At 35.4% G+C, this 22,190-nt stretch overlaps 1 protein-coding gene across 1 annotated transcript; it reads right to left on the reverse strand.

The window, feature by feature from the left end:
• Positions 1-5,611: 5,611 nt before the first annotated feature.
• Positions 5,612-6,491, reverse strand: LOC103936963 (protein SPIRAL1-like 5). Its single transcript, XM_009346852.3, has 2 exons — positions 6,119-6,491; positions 5,612-6,010 (listed from the first exon to the last, which is right to left on the reverse strand). The coding sequence occupies exons 1-2, from the start codon at positions 6,359-6,361 to the stop codon at positions 5,936-5,938; spliced, it is 318 nt and encodes a 105-aa protein (XP_009345127.1). The 5' UTR covers positions 6,362-6,491; the 3' UTR covers positions 5,612-5,935.
• Between the last annotated feature and the right edge of the window lie 15,699 nt (positions 6,492-22,190).

Consider the following 22,190-nt stretch of genomic DNA (forward strand, 5'->3'; position numbering starts at 1 on the left):
GAAATGCCACTTTTATTGAATTGCAATGCAAGCTTTAAACTACAAGTTCAGATAATAAGAATACATCAAACAGAAATGATTCAATCGAACTGATACATTTTATTCCCTCTTTCCATAATGAAATCAGAGACACCCATGTGGGTTGTGTTCAATTGCCCTAATGAATCAAACACTAGATCAAGTATATCCATTGGTTTAGCCTGGTCGAGAAAATTAGTTTGACACCCTACTTCTTGAGGAAGGCTTGATGCAGGTTCACCAGATGTTTTAGGGTACGACAGGTACGCGCCTAGTGCTCATTGCCACCACACCTATGGTAGGCTCGTTCAGGATTTCTGGGAGTGTTATTCATATGAGCTTTACCTTTGTGGCGATTTACATTTTTGAAGCTTGGGCCTGAATTATGTCTTGGACCCAGGTTGTAAAACTGGACACCATGATTCTTGCCTTTCTCGTTCCACCGGCCTCGTCTATGGCTAGGTCTGGCAATTCCTGACACGATCCAATAACACGACACGAAATTTATAGGTGTTCGGGTCGACATGATAGCAAACCGGGTTGTTATCGGGTAACTCGATAAGCACCTGTTAAGATGACGGGTTGGTTCAGGTATACACGTGGGTAACATGATACACGATAAGCAAAATATTAATTTTATAATTTTATAACTCTAAAAAAATACTATAATAATTATATATTTTAATTTAACAATTTTATACCCCTAAAAACTATAATAATTATATATTTATATATATTAAATTAAATTTAAAAAATTTGTGACCATTGGATCAGCTTAGATTTAATCTCAGCTGTCCATTGTGCATTAGGTTGGAGGCTAATATATTTTTATATGGTATAGTACTGTTGTTTTATTTCTTTTTATAATTATTTTGGTAAACTTCTCATAATTTGAATGGTTTCTAATGTTTGGTTTTTTCATACTTAGTTTATGCGGAAGAGAGTTATGACGTGGAAAACCTTACTGAAAACATCATCAACAAACTCTTGAAGGCAATAGATCAAGCCAAAATTCCAATACAATTTCCTCATGATGATCGATGAAAATTGAGGATTTTGTAAAAGGAATAACATGCAAGCTTTGAGTTCAATTGGCAAGGTTTAAACTTTTGAGAAAAGTTTCACAACCTTGAAAACAAAGTCTTTCATTTTGCATATCCTTGTACATATAATATTTTGTAATAGACTAGTAGTGTATGGATGTTTTTTTCATTAGGCTCTTATTTTCGAGCGTAGATGTAGTACTTAAACGACAAACGTGTTTTAATGTTTTGAAGTAATATTTATGTGGCAATGTGTGATATGTGCAAATTTAAGAAAAAATATATATTTTTCTTAATGTGTCATAACAGTTGGGTAAAGTGACCTGACCTGTTAAGGACCCGTTAGGATAACGGGTGTCACACGACACGACCCGTTAAAATAACAGGTGTTACATGAAAACGACACAAACATGATAGACATGACTCATTTGCCAGGCTTACCTGTGGCCACAGTCTTTGTTTGTAATTATTGCCACTACAGGATGTGGTGTTCACTTCAAGGGAAGCAACATTCACTTCCAGGAGTGGCGCCGATCTAGTAGGTCGAGATTGATGATTTTTCATCAGAAGCTCATTATTTTGTTTAGCCATAAGGGTCACCAATATCAGCTGGTTGTACTCTGTAAAGCCTTGTTCTCTATACTGCTGCTGCAAGAGCACGTTGAAGGTATGAAAAGTGCTGAAAGTCTTTTCCAGCATATCTTTCTCAGTGATGGTCTCCCCATAAAGCTTCATCTGGGAGCTAATTCTAAACATTGCAGAGTTGTACTCACCAATTGACTTGAAATCATGGATCCTCAGGTGTGTCCACTCATAACGAGCCCTTGGAAGAATCATCGTTTTCTGGTGATTGTATCTATTTCTCAATGCCTTCTAGAGGGCTAATGGATCTTCAACCGTTACGTATTCGCTCTTTAGTACTTTATCAAGGTGGCGACGGATAAAGGTCATGGCCTATGTCCAATCTTGAGAGGATGCACTGTTTTTCTCCTTGATGTTTTCTTCAAGATTTCCTGCCTCCAGATAGATCTTGGTATCCACTACCCAGGTAAGGTAGTTCTTCCTAGTAATATCCAGGGCAACAAAATCAAGCTTTGCTAAGTTTGTCATTTTTCTTTTTTAAAAGAAAAATGAGATGTATAAGAACTTGCAATAATATGTATTCTGGAGGAATATAGTATTAGAACTTCTGGCTGTTACAAAATTTTCATTTTGATCTGCAGGCCATAATGATAAACACTCGAAACTTCAGACTTGAAATTTACATGATTAATGAGGAGGGCGATTGTACCGCACCACTCTCATTGAAACAATATAGCATCTGATGAGCTAGTATACTACACCACTTAAGTAGCAAAGAAATTTAAATATGTAGAGTAGCGTGCGCGATTATACCGCACCACCTAAAATTGCAGTAAAATTAAATTTGCAGTTCAAGATGAGAGATTGTATCGCACCATCTTTGATCGCAGTAAAATTAACATAAATAAACACTGGGTTAGTAATCACGAGCTACACCAGACAAGAAATTAAAAATATAAGTAATTGTTATATTGAGAACTAGGAGCAGACATGGTGCCAGCAGATCTTGGCGAGGGTACATCAAGCAGGAAAGGCAGATGAGGAAGAAGAACATTAAAATCCTTGGAGGAGGCTTTTTTCGGCGAAGGGAGATGAGAACTAGTTAAGGTTAAAGAGTCGTGCTGATAACGTGTTATAAATAGGCAAAAGTTAGAGAGAGATAACCCTTTCTAGGGACAAGAGCGAAGCAGATGCAAAATATCACACTATTTAGTTTTGTAACTATAACACAAAAGGATTGCAGGTAAAGAGAGAAAGGGAGGGATACTGATATTATTGCTTTCACTTCTTTTCTTGCTGTGCATTATGATCACACACAGAGTGCTCTTTATATAGAGCCACATTCGTGAAGGTTTACAAAAATGAAATGATTGTCTTTTGAAAAACCTCATATATCAACAACAGCACAATTATTCTCAAGTCTTCCTCACTATTAGCTAAAGCATGTGGGCATGCATTTCCACAATTTTTACAACAAAATTGGTATAATTTTATATATTAAAATTCTTCTTTAAAAAAATTGAATGCTCGTGGCCTATTTCAAAAAAATATCTCGAAAAAGGCAATGGATGTTAATTCTAAAGTTCATTGTCTACAGATTTGCGCTTAACCAAAGACCTTTTTTTTTTTTTTTTTTTTTTAATTTATTTAGATGATTTTAGTGTAAGATATTACTTATATCATAAAAAGAATAATAGAATAACCCTTTGATATTCAATATTTTTTAATTAATTGTAAGACAATAAAACTTAGAAATTTAACTTACAAAGCCAAACATATAATTCATGATCAAATTAAAAAAATTAAGTAACTTTTTTTCTTAGAAACCAATCAGGCATGACATTTAAAAATGAAAAACGAATTAACAAGGCAAGATGATGCCTAGTAAACAGTTTTAGAGTGAAAGGTATATAGTTGAGAATACTTTACAATCAGAAATCAGTAATATCGAGCCTTGTAAAGTAAAATTATAATTGCATATGATATTGAAGTGATTAATTGTATATATGAGCGAATTGAATATATTGGAAGATAAAACAATCAATTTCTGTTAAAGAAGTTTTAAGTTTAAAAAATATGAATATAAATCATATAATTGTACATTTACGTAGCTAATGATCCCAGGATTTGTTTGCTTAAGTATTTGGAGAGCCTTTTTTTTGTAATGTCAGGAAACATTTCTGCTACCAGAATTCCTGTAAACTGAGCATGCAAAGACGACAACAATTGCGTATCTAGTCAGGAGCGAATCTAGAAAGTTAGCTCACTGGAGACATAACTAATTAAGCAGTGACGTATGCATGACTCTCTTCGTTGCGTCCCAAAAAATAATTTCCAATGTTTTTGATGAGGCATTTTGTCGAGCATTTGGTTGACTCATACCATTGTGTGCTTACTGTATATCCCGCTCTTTTAGTGCTCTTGTGTCTTTAGGTCAATATTATTATAGGTCAAACAAATAGTGATCATATAGGGTATAGGGCGGAGCTCAAATTTATAAGAGGATTGGAAAAGGGAGGATTGATGACCCTTTTATTATTTTAAGAAAGAACGACTAACTTTAAACTTAATTGAAAAAACGGTGTTATTTCACTAAAAACATATACATTTTTCTATTGGTGGTCTTCAATGAGGATCGAGTGATAGAGTTGCGCTAGAAAAATGTCAATGTTGCTTAGCTTTTGTCGAACTCGTTTGTTTCACCAAAAAAAAAACAAAAAAAAAATTGAAAAAACGATATTTTGAAGGTAGTTATTTTGACAAATTACTTAAAATTATATATATATATATATATATATATACATTTTATTTTTTTTCTTTAATCCAAAATACTTAGGGGGGCACGTAGCCCTTCATCAAATTCGCCCTTGTATCTAGTGGCGAGGGAGGCTGGAATATGAATTAATATTAAGTTAGATCAAGGGTTAAACAAGAACAAACAGCAATTGCATTTGAACATGTTATTTGTTAATCAGGTAATACGCTTGAAGCCACATATACGATATATTCATGCAATAACAAATTGAAATCTGGTTGAAAGTTATATTTCCTTACCTAGCAAATAGCAGCGGTACCAGCAAGTTTGATTTAACTAAGCAAGTGATTGCAGACATTCATTTTCCACGATTTGGAAAATGAAACATAAAATTAAGCATCACTTTGGTTAGAGAATTTGGCAAATTAAAGTACAATTTTTAAACTGTTTTTAACCTTCTTCGTAGGGTTACCTATCTTCTTCAATCATATGGAGAGCGTGAGAAGTACATAGACAAAGAAATAACCGTTACCTAACCTACATATGATAATATAAGATGATGATGATCCGATAGACAAAATGCTACTTACCTATAAGAGTTTGGTTTATGTCGAACATTCAAAGGACATGCAGAATATAAGGGAAAGTTGGTTCCCGGCACAAATTTTCAGTTTCCACGATAATATTAAGAAACGAAAAAATAATCGAGGGAGAGATAAGTAACAGTACGTAGTAGTTTATTCAAGTTTCATGATTCAACACAAATTGTAATAAGACAAGATATATAAGTTGTTTGCAAAAAAGTTTTAACCATCGACGTGAGAGTAACTCAATTAATGTACATGGAAACAAATAATTTTTTGTTTCCATGACCATGAATTAAACAAAAACACACATAAATTAGTAATCAATATAAATTAAATTACTAGAAGTTTTTTTAAGTATGAAATTCAGAGCCATAATTGGAAGACACAGAGAGACCAAATCATGAACTAAATTTCCATCAGTTGGTAAGTAAAAAGCAGTTAATACAGAAACTAAGGAAAAGAAAATAAAAAGGAGTACCAATTCGATTTTAGTAAGAATAGTGGTCGGAAATATGCATGGTAACGAAACCCCAAACGGAGTCATGTTCATGTTTCCAAATCCGGCCAAAGTATGATAGATAAACAATTCTACATATAATCCATATCAGAATTCAAACACCCAAAGAAAACATAAAATCATATTCTCATATATATGTAGACAAACTTAGCAAACTCAAATATACATAGACTAACCTAGCTAATAAATTCCATCGTAAGGGGAAATCATTCAAACGTACATTTTTTGTAGTTGTATACCCAGTACTTCATCTTCGTCTTCGTGTTTCCGGCCCCCAAATATAAAGCAGATAAATTGAAACCCTTGCAAATCTCACACTTATGAGGACTGATAAATCCCTCTTATTATACAAGTTATTTTTTTCTTAATTTCTCCCAACTCACAATCAAATATATATATTAGGTAGAAGTGGGAGAAATTAAAGAGAACCACATCACTTATCTCCAAACAAGTACCCGAGTGATGAATCTCCACCAGGAGCTGATTTAACTTTTGTTGTCGGACGATCCTGAATATATATCATTTGGTAGAAAAATACATTATAAATTTATAATAAGTAAGCTATAGCTGCAAAGAGTTGAATTCCCAAAATAAGTTATAAAACATGAGAGCTTACAGTTAAGAAGTTCCCAGAATTTTGGCCATCAGCTCTGTGATAGTTATTGGAAATTTTATGTTTTTCTGAAGAGTTAGTAGGCGTATCTGGAGGCTTAAATTCAGTGCTAGAATCGAATCTGTCGATACCATATGGTGGTATTACCGGCTTAGCGGTTGGAGGTGGACTTTGTTGCTGATCATCTGAGCCGAACAAATATCCCAATGAGCTTTGTCCCCCACCATAGCTCCCACCTCTACTCATGGCGGCAGCTTAGTTTGACAATTTCAAGATCTGCTTGTCTAAAGTTAGAGGTATATAGGAGAAAGAAAGAGAACCCTAGCTAATATATATAAACAAATTATGTGTGAAATCTTTGTGCATATTTTTGGATGTTGACGATGATGATGCATCATACCTAGTTTGTCATTTGTTTTTTTTAGTGATTTATATAAATCAACTTTAATCGTATGGTGCATAATAATTTAGGTTTGAAAGGGACGGCATCCGATGGATTGAGTAATTGCCCTTGTTGCATGGTGATGGTATATGTATGGGATTGTCTAATAGTTTCCATGTAATACCTTTCATGATCCATCCATAGTTAATTGCTCTTTTATTGAAACGCTCAACCATGAATAAACAGTTGTTCAAGCATTCATTCAATAGGTAGTGACCTAAGAACTTATACGTTTATGTAATGTTTCTCAACTCTTTGACGTGGGACTTTGAACTTTATATTCTCATATACAACAAAAGTGGATGTTGGACTTCACATGTGGATAGACTTGATATCATGAATTGACACGATGAATGAAGTTGATTCAACCCTAAAATTATTTGACATTAGAGAGAGTGATCCATTCCCTTATATGACCATCCAAAAATTTTAACCCTCCGTGAGGGACTTTGAAATTCAGATCCTCACAGCTATTAGCATTTGTTTAGTTAAGGGTTTGGGGAAAAAAATGTTTGAGTTGAAGGGAAAATAGTGATGAACTATTTCCTTTTTTAAATTTTTTATGAATGATGAACTATTTACTTGTAATTGTAGGACTATCCTCAAATTGTTACCTTAATTATGAACGCTTTGGGAAAGTAATTGTTTTTCTTACACGTCAAATGTGTATGCATAAATTTGATATTATATTGCATGAGTATTTCTCAATTTTTGTGTAATTAAATATAGCAATTAGACCTCAGTTTTTCAACAATTCACACATATAATTTGGCTTGAAATAAAATGAAATGTTGTACACTTCTAAACCACATTCAACGAAGTTGATAGATATGCAAGCACGATATAAATTTTGTTAATTTGTAATCTTCATGTAATTAGTAAAACTAGTAAACATATTGAAAAGCAGAAAAAAAAAATTAGAGAACTACTATTGTCATTTCAAAAATCTAATTGTACACTCCTCGTAAGAGTATTTTTTTTGTTTCAGAATAAAAAAATTTAGAGTACATAATTAAATTTTTGGAATGCTAATAATAGCAATTCCCAAAAAATTACTTAAAAACAGTTGCTTAAGTTGGTTGAATGTCAAGATCAAGTGGGCTTGATTAGCCTTTGAAATCAATCTTTAGCATAATTTGGAATTAGTGGTATATGATTACATAGAAACTTAATCACTTTTTTTTTTTTCCGACGAAAAAACTTAATCACTTGACTTGTCTAGTAACTTTAGTTTCCCCCGCATTTGATTGAAATTGATAGATATGCATTTAATTAACAGGTTAAAAATGTCATTTAGTATTAAGATTTATTGATATTACTCTTCAATTATAAATGATAGGACTTAAGTTCGAATCTTTTGGATAATGAGTTCGAAACTAATTTATTCACCCACCCTTTAGTTTAAATATATCATTATATATATATATATATATATATATATATAAAAGTTAACAAAATCAATTTTAACAAAACCAATAAACTATATTTGAAATCGTACCGGAAGAGCTAGCATCACTACTACAATAAAGCGAATGCTATGGATCAATCATCAATGTCTATAAAGCGATATATTAGTTGTGAATCTAATAAAACCATATTTGAAATCGTATGCAACTCTCAGTTAATCTAATAAAACAATGTTTGAAATCGTATGCAATTATATTAGTTGTGAATCTGATAATGTCTCTGGAGATCATATGCAACTCTCAATATTAATCAATAATAACATGTTTGGAATCGTACAAAAGTGTTATAAATTACCTCATTACTGTCAAAAAGCAGGTGGAATTTATATCATATGGGTTTCGATTTACTGTAGTCCATGATATATTTAACTGTCACCCACTCGACAGGTTCATGTGATTATTGGGACTAATTGCCGAAAACCACATTATTTTAAGAACTAAAGCAATCTTAGTTGGGGTTAAATCAGTATGATAGTGCATGGATGAGTCTATCAGCATCTATAAAGGGGGGGTTGTCTCTCTCTCTCTCTATATATATTTATGCATAAAATATGAAAAACAGAAAATGGACAGATATATACATAGAGTAATAGTTGTATTTCTGGGCTTCTAGCTCACAAAAGTAATTCAAAGGAAAAGAAGAAAAAATCAGTTCACTTCAGATAAATTCTTAAAAGAAAACAAAAAGATAGTGATGGTAGGTTTTTCTTTGAGATAAGAACTTAAGTAGTACTGTTAGCACTCTACGAAGTTAGAACAACAGAAAATATTATAATTATAATATGAGGTTTAATTTGTTGGATCTACAAACAAATTAATCAATAACAAAAAGTAATAGTATGAATTAAGTATACAGGTTTGCTAATATAAGTTGATTCGTAGAAAGTTGGTAGCTGAGATATAAGTGGTGATGAATTAATGTGTTGAGGTCTTGTCAGCCATTGAGTAGTGTTTGTTTGAACCTTGGGCAGGGAGAGTTGTTGGAGAAAAATATGATACCCTATATGGCCCTCAAAGTGACATAATAATGGTCAACCAATGTATCATCGCTCATTCAGTCGAATATGAATTATGTTATTCCTGTAAAAATCTGTACTTGTACTTCGATGGTCAGTAGTATCTGTCATCTGTTTTAGTTTTGGACATCAATTATTTTGAGTGAAATGCCATCAAGATCATTTCTTCATCAGCTATACTCTCCTCTCTCTCTCTCTCGTCCCGCCCTGATAGAACAAATGAGATCGGTACAGAATTAGGGCAAAAAGTATCCGTATTTGATGACAGCTAGCAGGTGCTTTCAATACTATAATAAGTTTGACTATTGATGCATAATTTTGCATGAAAACTACTAGGCTTGAGTCAAGGACTAAAGGAGAAATGGAATAAGGTGGTGTGCCAGGATTAATGAACCGAAACTTTTTGGTATATGTAAGGAGGTGCTGAGGAGTGCATGAAGTGAAATGTATGAGTGAAGGACTCAAGATGCTGTTGTGCTGTGCTATGTTAGAGAATCAACCAGTGTGAAAATTGCAGATAATAAGAGAAACCCTATTTGATAAACATTTTGTTTTTAATTTTTGGTTTTCAATTTTGTACTAGTGATAGAGGGATTTCAAAAGTTAATGAGAGATGAAGGAAGGATTGTGGTAGAGATGTTGAAGAAATGCATAAGGAAAGACACAAAATAAAAACTAGTTCCTTTGATAACTATTTTAGTTTTCTGAAAATTGAAATACTTGTTTCGAAACTACTTCCTTTAATATTTTAAAGTAATGCAAGCAAGTTGTAGATATGCCCATCAACAGAAACATTATCTACATGTTGGCCTCACCACATAACACAGCCATTAAGTTGGTTCGTTTCAAGACCCCATTACTTAACTGGTTTTTGTTTTCTTTTAGGCCTTAAGCATTAAGGAATTGATGCGGTTGTATATGGATTGTGGAATCTTATGAGTGAGTGATGAAAAAAGATAAGGTAATGAAGTATTGATGGAAATTTGAGACGACCTAGGAAGGATATTAGAACTGGAAAAAGGAAGTGGAGGTTATGACTGAGACCTAGCCGACTGAGAAACAAAGGAGCTCTACATGTATCCTCTTTACTGAACATTACACGTAAAGGTATGAAATATTGGGTCCCAAATTGTAAAAGTATGGAATCCCTTATTGATAGCCACATGATGGGGACAGATGAAGATCGCCCATATATGCAAAAATATATGAGACAAATCTGTTGGATTCCTGTGAAAATGAATAAGCCGGTGACATCGTGTTGAGTCTCCGATTGAATACAATATATAGAACACTTCATTTAAATTCTTGGAAAAAAATTACTTTTAAACACTGTTCTAAAAATTCTCGCCTAGGTGCTAGGCAGCTAGCAACCGCTCCAATTAATTCCTAGGTGTTTGAAAATTAAAAAATGGCACCTATACCTGCTTAAGCGTCCGTCTTGCCTACCCAGACACCCACCTAGCTCTGCTTAAACCCGCCTAGACACCCGCTCTGTAAGATCCCACATCGCCCAGGGGAGTGATCCTTAAATGTATATTCCCATCTTTACCTAGCACGAGGCATTTTGGGAGCTCACTGGCTTCGGCTTCCATGGGAACTCCGAAGTTAAGCCAGTAGCGCGCGAGAGCATTCCTAGGATGGGTGACCCATCGAGAAGTTCTCGTGTGAGTTCCCAGAAACAAAACCGTGAAGGTGTGGTCGGGGCCCAAAGCGGACAATATCGTGCTACGGTGGTGGAGCGGGCCCGGAAAGTGGTCCCCCTCGGGCCGGGATGTGACAATTTGGTATCAGAGTCTAACCCTGGTCGTGGTGTGCCGACGAGGACGTCGGGCCTCTAAGGGGGGTGGATTGTAAGATCCCACATCACCCAGGGGAGTAATCCTTAAATGTATATTCTCATCTTTACCTAGCACGAGGCCTTTTGGGAGCTCACTAGCTTCGGGTTCCATGGGAACTCCAAAGTTAAGCCTAGTAGCGCGCGAGAGCATTGCCAAGATGGGTGACCCATCGGGAAGTTCTCATGTGAGTTCCCAGAAACAAAACCGTGAGGGTGTGGTCGGGGCCCAAAGCGGACAATATCGTGCTACGGTGGTGGAGCGGGCCCAGGAAGTGGTCCACCCCGAGCCAGGATGTGACAATTTGGTATCAGAGCCTAACCCTGGCCTTGGTGTGCCGACAAGGATGTCGAGCCCTTAAGGGGGGTGGATTGTGACGTCCCACATCGCCCAGGGGTGTGATCCTTATATGTATATTCTCATCCCTACTTAGAACGAGGCCTTTTGGGAGCTCACTGGCTTCGGGTTCCGTTGGAACTCTGAAGTTAAGCGAGTAGCCCTCGAGAGCACTCCCATGATAGGTGACCCACTGGGAAGTTCTCGTGTGAGTTCCCAGAAACAAAACCGTAAGGGTGTGCTGGGGGCCCAAAGCGAACAATATCATGCTACGGTGGAGTCAGGCCCCGGAAGTGGTCCCGCATGAGCGGGATGTGATAATTAGGATTGTGACATCCCACATCGCCTAGGGGTTTGATCCTTATATATATATTCTCATCCTTACCTCGCACGAAGCCTTTTGGGAGCTCACTGGCTTCGGGTTCCGTTGGAACTCCAAAGTTAAGCGAGTAGTGTGCGAAAGCATTCCCAGGATGGGTGACCCATCGGGAAGTTCACGTGTGAGTTCCCAGAAACAAAATTGTGAGGGCGTGGTCGGAGCCCAAAGCGGACAATATTATGCTACGGTGGTGGAGCGGGCCCGAAAAATGGTCCCCTCCCGGACCGGGATGTGACACTGCTCAACTATCGTATAGCGCTTTTTAGAATCTTTCTTTTAAATAAAACCTTGCGTAAGACTATAATCTAAAAATAGTCTCTTGACTCAATATTCAGGTAAACATACATTTAATCACTTCGTATGTTACTTATATTTTGAGGTTTTATTAAACTTTTTTTCTTTCTTTCTAAAATAGTAAATATCCATGTGTTCACGTATGGTTATGTATTTAATTCTATTCTTCATTTAGGTACATTAATTTATTTAATATATTTCGGTACATGCATTTAACTTTTTTATGTATATTTCGGTACAGACATTTAGGTAAACCAATCAATTTTCATATATTTATGTATTTACATTTTTTTTGTACCACTAATATTTTTTGAAATGTTTTCTCATTTATAATTAAAAGAAGTTAAACATATATAGTCTAAGTACTATAATCACTGTGTAATCTAACATCAAATTTTCTATTAATTTAACACTATTAACTTTGCATATACTAATTAAAAAACTAAAAAATAAAGAAAATAAAAACCATCACTCCATAACCAGGGGTGGGCATAAAAACTGCCGAGCTGGAAAACTGAATCAAACCATGATAATAAAGGGTAAAAAACTACGTTGACCAGAAAAGTAAAAAAATGAAACAAAAATCGAACCAAACCGTCTCAAATTGGTTCTGGTTTCGAATTGGAAATATTAAAAGCAAGAGGAACCGGGCCGAACCGCTTTTGAGATAAATAAGACATTTTTCCAAGAAGGCTATGTGCATAAGCCCAATATTTTTCTTCACTTGTCTCCCCTCCTTTGTTGTTTGGGGCATTTTGATATAGATGCCTCAAATATGAATTTTTTTAATCAAACATCTATAACTTTTAAACTTTTGATCAAACATTCTTCTACTAATTTTTAATTAAAAATTATGATTTTTATTGTATTTAATTAACCAACTAGTTCAGAAAATAATATCACAAATATTCTAAAATCACCACAAACATCCTATCTTATCTTATCATAATTCGTTCAAAATGAATTTTTCTTATTCAAATAATTTGCTGTTTTAAATTCTAAAAACACATAAACATCCTATTAACATACAATTATGAAATATAACATGCATATATATTAAATATAACGTACCAAACAGATATATTAAATATAACGTACCAATCATTTGGTACGTTATTGGTACGTTATATAAATTTAATCTGGGTACGTATTAGTATTTTAGTACGTTATAAAATATTGTTTTTGGTACGTTATGCAATTCTTAATTTAGTACGTACCAAGTTATTAGTACGTTGTATTATTCTTATTTTGGTACGTAAAAAACTTGTGGTACGTTATGTGTAAGTTGTGTAACCCAAAAAAAAAACAGATAACTTTTCACATTAAAACATTGCACTAAAAAATATTTTGTCAACTCTTAATAATTAATAATTGGAATAAGGAATCATTTTAAATAAAAATAAAAATGTGAAAACTCTTAGTTCACGTTTCTACTATAAGTAGTTGTTAAAAAATTCAAATTTATTTTCAGTTGCATGAAATTAGGCAGTCTTGTCTACATCTCAATTTTAAATAAACGAACTCTTGTTTTTTATAATCTACATAAAATGTTGAGTTGGAAATTGGAAAAACTATATTTCATCTAATTAATCTTGAACCCCAGTAGATATAATTGAATCCTTAAATTGAGGAAGGGATGAGATTCCTTAAAAATAGCAATAAATTAATGAATATTATTGAGTGCATTTTCTCTTTTTTTTTTACATAGAAATGTATTTAAAAGAATTTATAAAATACTTAAATTAAGAATATACCTTGCATATAAAGTTTAATTAAAAGTAAAAGCACTTTAATCAAAAGTTGAAAAGTAACAGATGTTTAATTTAAAAAAATCTAAAATGAAGCATCTAATTCTAATTTATCCTTGTTGTTTTATCCCTCTCTCCCCCTACTTTATTTTTCTCAATTCTTTTCCATTATATTATGCATTATGTACACTTCAGTTTTAGTTTAAGATATACATTTTGATCGTAATTTGAGACTTTTTATCTTTTGATTTATATTTATATGTACACTATCTATTTTTCGATCACAAATCTTGTAGATTTAGTAGTAGAAACTCAAATTTGCTTAAATTTGTGGTAGAAATATATGTTTGGTATTTAATGTAGAAAATTAGAAAATAAATAAATAAATATATATATATAATTTTGGTTAGAACCGTAAATCAACACGAACCGAACAAAAACCGTTATGAATCAAACGGTACGGTTTTAGTAATAAATTTGAACGGAATCGCACTGAACCGAACCGTTGAAATGTTCCAATTCCAATTCCAGTTTGAGAGTAGAATCAGAACGAACCTGACTATGCCCACCCCTATTCATAACCATCCACTGCAACTTCACAACCCCATCGCCGCCGATCACTGCAACAGCACAACCCCATCGCTGCCATGTTGCTCCTCACAGTCGGCGATGCTTTATTTCCTTTCCTTTGTCTCTCTTCAATTCCTGATGATCTATCGATCTTGTCAAAACGTGTGAAGTTTGAAGTTAAAATTTGGGAATTTCTAATTGATCGATATGTGATCGATCCATCTCATCACAGCCGGCAAATAGGTAGTGAAGTTTAAAATTTAGGAATATCTAATCGATCGATAAGTGACGACAGCGAAGAATGTTAATACAACTTTGCTGGAAAAGCGAGAGAGAGAGAGAGAGAGAGAGAGAGAGAGAGAGAGAGAGAGAGAGAAAGAAAGCTTCACCCCGATGAGGAAGAGCCCCATGGCCGAAATGCATAGTTGGAAAGATGGGGTTGGTGGCTGCAGTGCGAGATTTGGGGGAGGTTGCTGAAAGGTTTATTCAGCAATGTGGTCTTTTATTTTTTAATTAAATTTTATGCAATTTAACAATATTAAATTTAAAGTTAAATAGAGGAACATGTGTCAAAAAATTAAGAATGAGACATCAATGAGACACACAAATTGGGGATAGCAAACCCCTGGCCTGTCTAAATATTACATATTCAAACAAACATCTCTTGAGATAATTGGTTGAAAAACCTTCTCATGTAATAGTTTCGAAATCTCTCCTCCCCAAAATTAATGTAATAGTTTTGAACTCTCATCCCTCCACTTAATAATAGTACAACAATAATAATAAAGTCTTATCCTACTAAGTAGGACCACTTAATAATAGTAAAATTAAAAATGATAAAAAAAATCTGTCAATGGCCATATGATATTTGGAAGACATCGAGAGTTCAAATTTAGGTGGTGTATGATCGTTTTGATGGTAAACCCTAAACCTATATCTCTTACTTTGGTTATAAAAACACAAGACAGCCAAATACAAATCTTTGAATCCTACACCCAAAAAATAGAAATTATCTGATAGTTATAGCCCAACGTTAAGAGCATCTCCACCAGTCACTCAATTGCACAGGCAATTGGGCTGAGTTGTCCTTCACCAAAAACAAAACTCCTCCACCAGAGCAATTAGGTTAAGTTGCCCTTCACCCAAAAAAACTCCTCCACCAGTCCACAAAATAGGAAGCAATTGGGTTGAAGGCAACTTCAAGGGTAGCTACCCCTTCAACAATTGCAAAGGCTTGTGCCCTACTTGAAGCCCAGCAAGCGAGCCCCCTCCCTCCAACCCCATGTGAAGCCTAGAGTTGTTCCAACTCGTAAGATGTTCACCACGTCTCCCACTTCTCCACCCACGTGGCTCTTTGTGAGCCTTTGATTTCAAAAAATTGTTCAATTCAACGGTTAGGATTAATCTAACTCCAAAAAATTAAAATAACTTACAAAGTTCACACTTTAAAAATCTTACAAAGTCCAACACACTTACAAATTAAACGTCTAAAATTACCCAAAAATCTACGGCGATAATGATATGTGGGGATAAGACGAAGAAAATATTTAAAAAAAAATGTTTATGAATAGTAATCGCCCTTGTCCTTGTCTTTCCTCCTTCCAAACGTGTAGACCTGCACAAAGGCAATTACAGTTTAGAGTGAATAGTGAGGGAAATTTTGTTACTCTTTCTCTTCAATTGTCATTGTCCTCCACTAACTGGTAAAAATGCTCTAAAGGGCCCTCTTACCTCTAAAGTTTTGTAATTCTATCGGCTTTAGGTCCATTCAAAATGATTTTATTACAATTTTTTCCCCATGAGTAACAAAGGCCCATAAAAAAGAGATAGTAAAAGCCCTAATTCTAACCCAACAAGCCTTGCAAACTGTAGACTACAATACGTGTGTATTACCACATTACATCATTATAGATGATTGAATTATTACTTAAATGTTGAATAATATGTTTATTATTTATTGGTGGCACATTGTATGGTTTGCAAATTTTATTAGCATTACTCTTTTCTTATATAAAGAGGGTTTCATTGACTTTGAACACTGCATTTTGCTTACAACCATCAACTTGCTCTCAAATTTACCAAATTGACAAGGTGGAATACAACGCAGGGCAGGGGTGGGTGGTGGTAGTGGTGGTAGCGGCGAGTTAATTTTAGCTACAATGAATTATTAACACAGGTATCCTCGTTCTGCTCCATATTTTCACCATTCCTCGCCACTTTTTTTAGCCCCAAAATGCTCCTTGTATGCCAATTAACTGCAAAACGCCTGGTAATCATAAGGTACAAAATGGGACGAGAAAAATTTACCATTTAATTAAACACTTAACTCCAACACAAAAGCGTGGCACTCTTTGTGGATTTCGAATGCCCAGTTAATTGACTTTTACCAATATAAAATTGATTTGGCAGCTGTGGAGAAAGGGTAATGCTAAGGAGACTAAATGTGTAAATAAAATTTTGTAAACTTACAAGGGAAGTTGATGATTATATGATTATTTAATTGTTAATTAATATGTTTATTTCTTATTAGTACAACACTTTATTTAATTTACAGATTTTGTCTACAAATAGCATTACTCGTTGAGAGATAGCATGTAGAATCATACATATTTCTTTGCACACTCCCTGTCTCCATCAATATGTCGGTTCTATGGATATTTCTTCGCATAAAATTTGCACCTTCCCTCTTCCACCGGGCTTGTGTATGGCCTTTTAAAGGTAGTTTTTTTTCCATCAATTTGTACTTTCATTGATAGTTTTCCATCAATTTGTAATTAACTTTTATTTTGATTTTTACTTGTATTACTACATTTATCACATCAAACATAAATTGAATGCCAACCCCATATATAAAGGACCTAACTACATGAGACAACAAAGCTTTAATGTGATTAGTGTTGTAATGTTAGTATTAAGCACAAATTGAAACTTGACACGATTTAAACCTACCTGCCAAAATATATGTATTAGTGTTATTTTTAACCATTTGGCCCGTCAATTATTGCACAGTAAGAATAAACACAAATTTCGCCATTTACTATAATAAGTGAAAAATGAGCTCACACCTTACACAATTAGATTGATAATTCATCATTTTTAATTAATAATATTGTTTTGATTTGTTTATTCTCATTCATCAAGTCCTTAAATAAAATAGATATTAAGATTGTTAAGATTAATTTTGATCTTTAGTACTTCAAATAACTATTCTAAAAATTCCGGTTTAGGTCTCGCTTAAAAGTTAGGTAGCTGGTCACCGCCATAATTAATTCTAAAGTCAAGAGACTGGAAAGAATGGTGTGATTTGCGGAAAGTTGAGGAAACTATGGGTAGTAGTGAAATTAAAGAAATTGGGGGTAGTTCGAAGGCCACATGGATGAAACCAGATTTTGGTTATTTAAAAGTCTATTGCGATTGTGCGAGAACGGCAGAAACATCTAGGGGGAGTTGGAAGGGTGGTTCGAAACTATATGGGGTGGCAAAGGAAATCTAAGAGGGATTTCGAGCTTGGCCTTTGAAGCCTTGGGCCCTTGGGAGTGAAGGAAGCTTTATTAGCATGTTGCGAAGAAAGATTGATATGTAATTTACCACACATGCAAACAGGTTAAAAACTCCTATAATACTTGCAAGAATGACAAGGATATTGTAGTATAAACGATTCTTGCAAGGTCGTTCTCCATAGGGATTATTAAATAAATCGAAGCACCAAATTCTAATTAATTATTGTAAAGAAAAATGTTGAGATGATTGATTTTTATGGCCTACCATAATTAAAACGAATTTAATTAATAAAAATAAACTAATATGCAATATTAAAGACAAAGGGGAAAGAAAACTATTTTGGAAAAATCAAATTAAGAAAGCATTAGGGTTCCAACATCACCTAGCAATCCTATATATTTTTACCAATTACTTATGATCTACACATGCCACTTTGAAGGTTAGGTTTTCCTAATTCATATTCTACTTGGAACCTCTAACATAGAACGTATATCTAACATGCAATCCGTCCGGACGTTCGGATCAAATCTAAACACGAGAGACTCATTATGCTTTATGAAAACCCTTTGAAAAACCATGCAACCCTTAGGATGTGGTGTTCATCCTAAATGAAATTACAATTATTAATCACAAGCAACCAGCGCCAATTTCAGGGAACCTTCCAACCAAAATTGCATCAAATTATTTTTCTAAAGATCCTAATAGTGATCAGGCATTAAGACAATTAGATAGTTTTAATCACGGTGGTTAATAATTCAAAGTGTGCATGCAATCAATCAGAAGCAATTAAATAAAAATTACATATTCATGCTAAGGCTCAAGGCTTCACCCTAGTAAAAGGAATTAGTTACGCATATTCATAATTGAAATCACCGAAAATATTATTAAGAATAAAAGAAATGAAAACACCTTAAAGTAGAAAATCTCCAAGAACCCTAGCAATGCTCTCTGTCTCCAAAGTTGCATAATAATAAGTGTAGAAAAGACTAAGAACGGCCAAGCAATATATTTGCTAAGCCATCGCACAAACCCTAAATCATAGGCCTCTTATTCCAACTAGGAAACCAAATAATAATAAAATATCTTATAAAATATAGCCCTTATTAAACTAGGAGAATCTGCCAAGTAATTGTCTAGCCACGTTTTAGCCTCAAATCTCCTCCAAATCCGGCCCAAAATAGCTTGTTTTGAAGATCAGGACGTTCTGAACAAATCTCCAGAAGGCCATGAACCCATCTGAGGTCATCTTGAGCTCCAAAAACACAATTCAAGCCCAAAACATCATTATTCTAGCATTGCACATTGCTCCTTTATTTTATTGCCAAAAAATCATCGCTTGGTAGAAAAATCTGATATTTTGATACGATCAAGCTAAGTGACTCACGATCGTCTTCCAACTTGAATTACTCCAAAATTCATCCATTTGAGGATGTTTTGCTCCAAAAGAAGTCGAAAGTCCTATATTGGAAATACAATTCAAAGTATCAAAATTCTTCCAAAATATTAACCAAAATATACTAAGAATAGGGTAAAATATATAATATGAAATTGACTCATCAAAGGTACTTGAAGGTAATAATAGGAGAAATTTCTAGAAATGATCTCTTAATTTTAACCTAATTGGAGCAATGATCTCTTAACTAAAAATCCCCGCCTAACGCTGCCTAAGCGCTACGTGACGAACCACCGCCACGATTAATGTCTAGACATTTGAAAATTAAGAAATGGCACATATGACACACCCCGACCGAGATCAGGGCATGCTGGCCGCTACGTGGAAGTGACATAACCATGTGCACAGTGCGGAAGCTAATAAAATAAAAATAAAAGTACGAATAAATAAAAACCAGCTTTACACAAAGTAATAACATACATGTGCAAGCGTAAGTGTGAAAACAAAGTTCAGAGCATGAAGACCTAATGCAGTCCGGGGGAAACAATACTACATAAACACACCCAAAGGTGGTCCTACACTGGTGATAATCTGTCAGATATGTCGGGGAAATCCTCTGGGGAGCCACCAAAAGTGCTAGCCAACTAGAACCTGGAGGGGCGCAAAACAAAAGCGTGAGTGGGCAAAAACAAAGTTTTTCAAAAACCATTTCAAAAACAAGATTCTAACCCCTCGCCGTAAAACCTGTATACTTCTCAGAAAAGTAGAATATACATATAGATAAGTCATGCTCAGAAATATATGCCATGCCAAATGCCTCTAAATAGAATGCAAGTGCTCAGGAACGTCAAATCGATGTTATATAAGCTGTCAGCCGGAGTCACCTAACGTGAGTTGTACGGCTGAATCTAGAGCTCAAATATCTATCTCACTAATTGTACCTGCACACGAGTCGGAACCACCTAGGGTGGTCTGTACGACAGGACTAGGTGTAATATATATACGCTCAAGTGCTACGATCACGTGAAGGCTGGGCGACGAATCGCGGGTCACTTACGAGTCGGAACCACCTAAAATGGTCTGTACGACAGGACTGTGCACCTAACTTGGATCCAAGATGAGCGTGTGGTGCGGGATGTGAACATCACGTGAAGGACTGTGCCCAACTCTGGTCGGGAGCACTAACACCGGGAGTGCAGGTTATGAGCTCTCTATGCATCTCAAATCGCTACTGAACGTAACATAAATCATAACTCACCTGGCACTTACCTATGCGTCCGCAGCACCAAACATATATAAACATATGCGACTAATAATGCGTAAATAAATGGCAAACAATAAGCATGGTATATAAACGTATAATGTTTCAAATCAATTTCTGGGAAAAACATAAGTATATAGGTATATACGGAAAACCAAAAGCCCACTCACTGGTATGTAGAAGGGTCGTAACCCCCTTGCCTCGAGTGACCGCGCTCGTCCTCGAGTGACCGCGCTTGTCCTCGGGGTAGGTCTCACCTATATGCGAAACAACTATAAAAACATTAATTTTAAAGCACATAACCAACCTTATGAAATAACTTCTCATACAATGCTCAAATGGGGTGTATGAATATACCAACGTGATCTACTCAACCTCAGGAACATCCCCATATTTTTAGAAAAATTTTCCACCGTCGCACACGTCCCCACACGCAGGCACGTGCCTGGCACACTGACGGCGTCAGTTAACGCCGTCAGGAATATTTCGTTAACTTTAACGAATTCCGTTAACGCCGTTAGGAATATTCCGTCCAAACTGACAGAATATTCCGTCGTCTTCTCCGGCGAGGCTCCGGCGCCGTCGTTGGCGCCCGAAAATCGTGAAAATTTCAAAACTTCATATCTTCTTCGTTTTTCAACCAAATTTCACAAAATTGGTACCAAAATGAAGCTTACAACGAGAGGAACAAATCCATACCACTTTCAAGCACTAAAATCCATGGAATCTCGCCGGGAAAACACCACCAACTCCGGCCAACCTTGAAACTCACGATCCCGACGTCCAAAACCTTCAAACGAACCACCCCGAGCCTCCTAAGGACCTCACCAAGCTTCCTACAAGCTTGAAATTCCCAAAAACACAAGAATTAACGTGTGCATGAACAGTGACAAAATCGGGGTATCCCGAGTTCGACGTGAAAACGAAGGCATCCTTACCTGAAATGGGTATGGTTGAACTTCTACAGACCTCACAAGCATGAATATATACTTTGTTTCCTCGATCTGTGAAGATTTGGAGGGTTTTGGGGTGTGTCCGTACAAATGGGGATGGAAATGGGAGAGAGAAAGGCTCGGGACAGGGGTGCAGGGCAGGGAAAGGGTGAGGGAGGTATGGGGGAGTGTGTGTGGCCCAGAACCTGCCAACAAAAATCCCAAAAACAACCACACAATGAAACAGCCATGCTAGGGGCAAAATCGTCATTTCACCCCTACGGTTCGAAAATCTGGAACGGGCTGTCACAACATAGACCTGCTAAGGCACCCGCCTAACCCACCCAGACCCTAGGCACTTGCCTAGGTTTCGACTCACTTAGACAGAAAATAGATAACTTTCATTTTACATTTTATTTCTTTTCAATAAATTGTAAGCGACTTGTTGTAGACTTAAATGAACACACATTATATGTTTGTTCTCTGTGTTTTCACAATGTTCCAATACTTCATAATATATATGTCATTCTATTTTGTAGTTTATAATGAAATTGTTTATATTTTAAGTATAAACTGACACTTATTTACAAGAAATATAATAGATTTACATAAATCAGCCTAGTCAGTCTAGGCGCCCGCCTTGCCGCCTAGGCGCTAGGCCCCAGCCTGCTGCCTGACAAACGCCTAGCGTCCTTTAGAACATTGCTAAAAATTCATGACCATTTGTCCCTTAACTCATCAAAATGTACAGCTATAGTCATTTTCATCAACTCCATCAGTATTCCATCAAAATGAGTTATGTTGGAAAGACCATTACTACAATTGGATTAAAGTTGAGAGACCATTGCTCCAATTGGATTAACGTTGAGGGACTATTTTTCGAACTGGATTAAATTTCAAAG

The sequence above is a fragment of a genome, unplaced genomic scaffold (genome assembly GCF_019419815.1).
Source record: "Pyrus x bretschneideri cultivar Hongxiangsu unplaced genomic scaffold, Pyrus_bretschneideri_v1 Contig30, whole genome shotgun sequence".
NCBI classification, from domain to species: domain Eukaryota; kingdom Viridiplantae; phylum Streptophyta; class Magnoliopsida; order Rosales; family Rosaceae; genus Pyrus; species Pyrus x bretschneideri.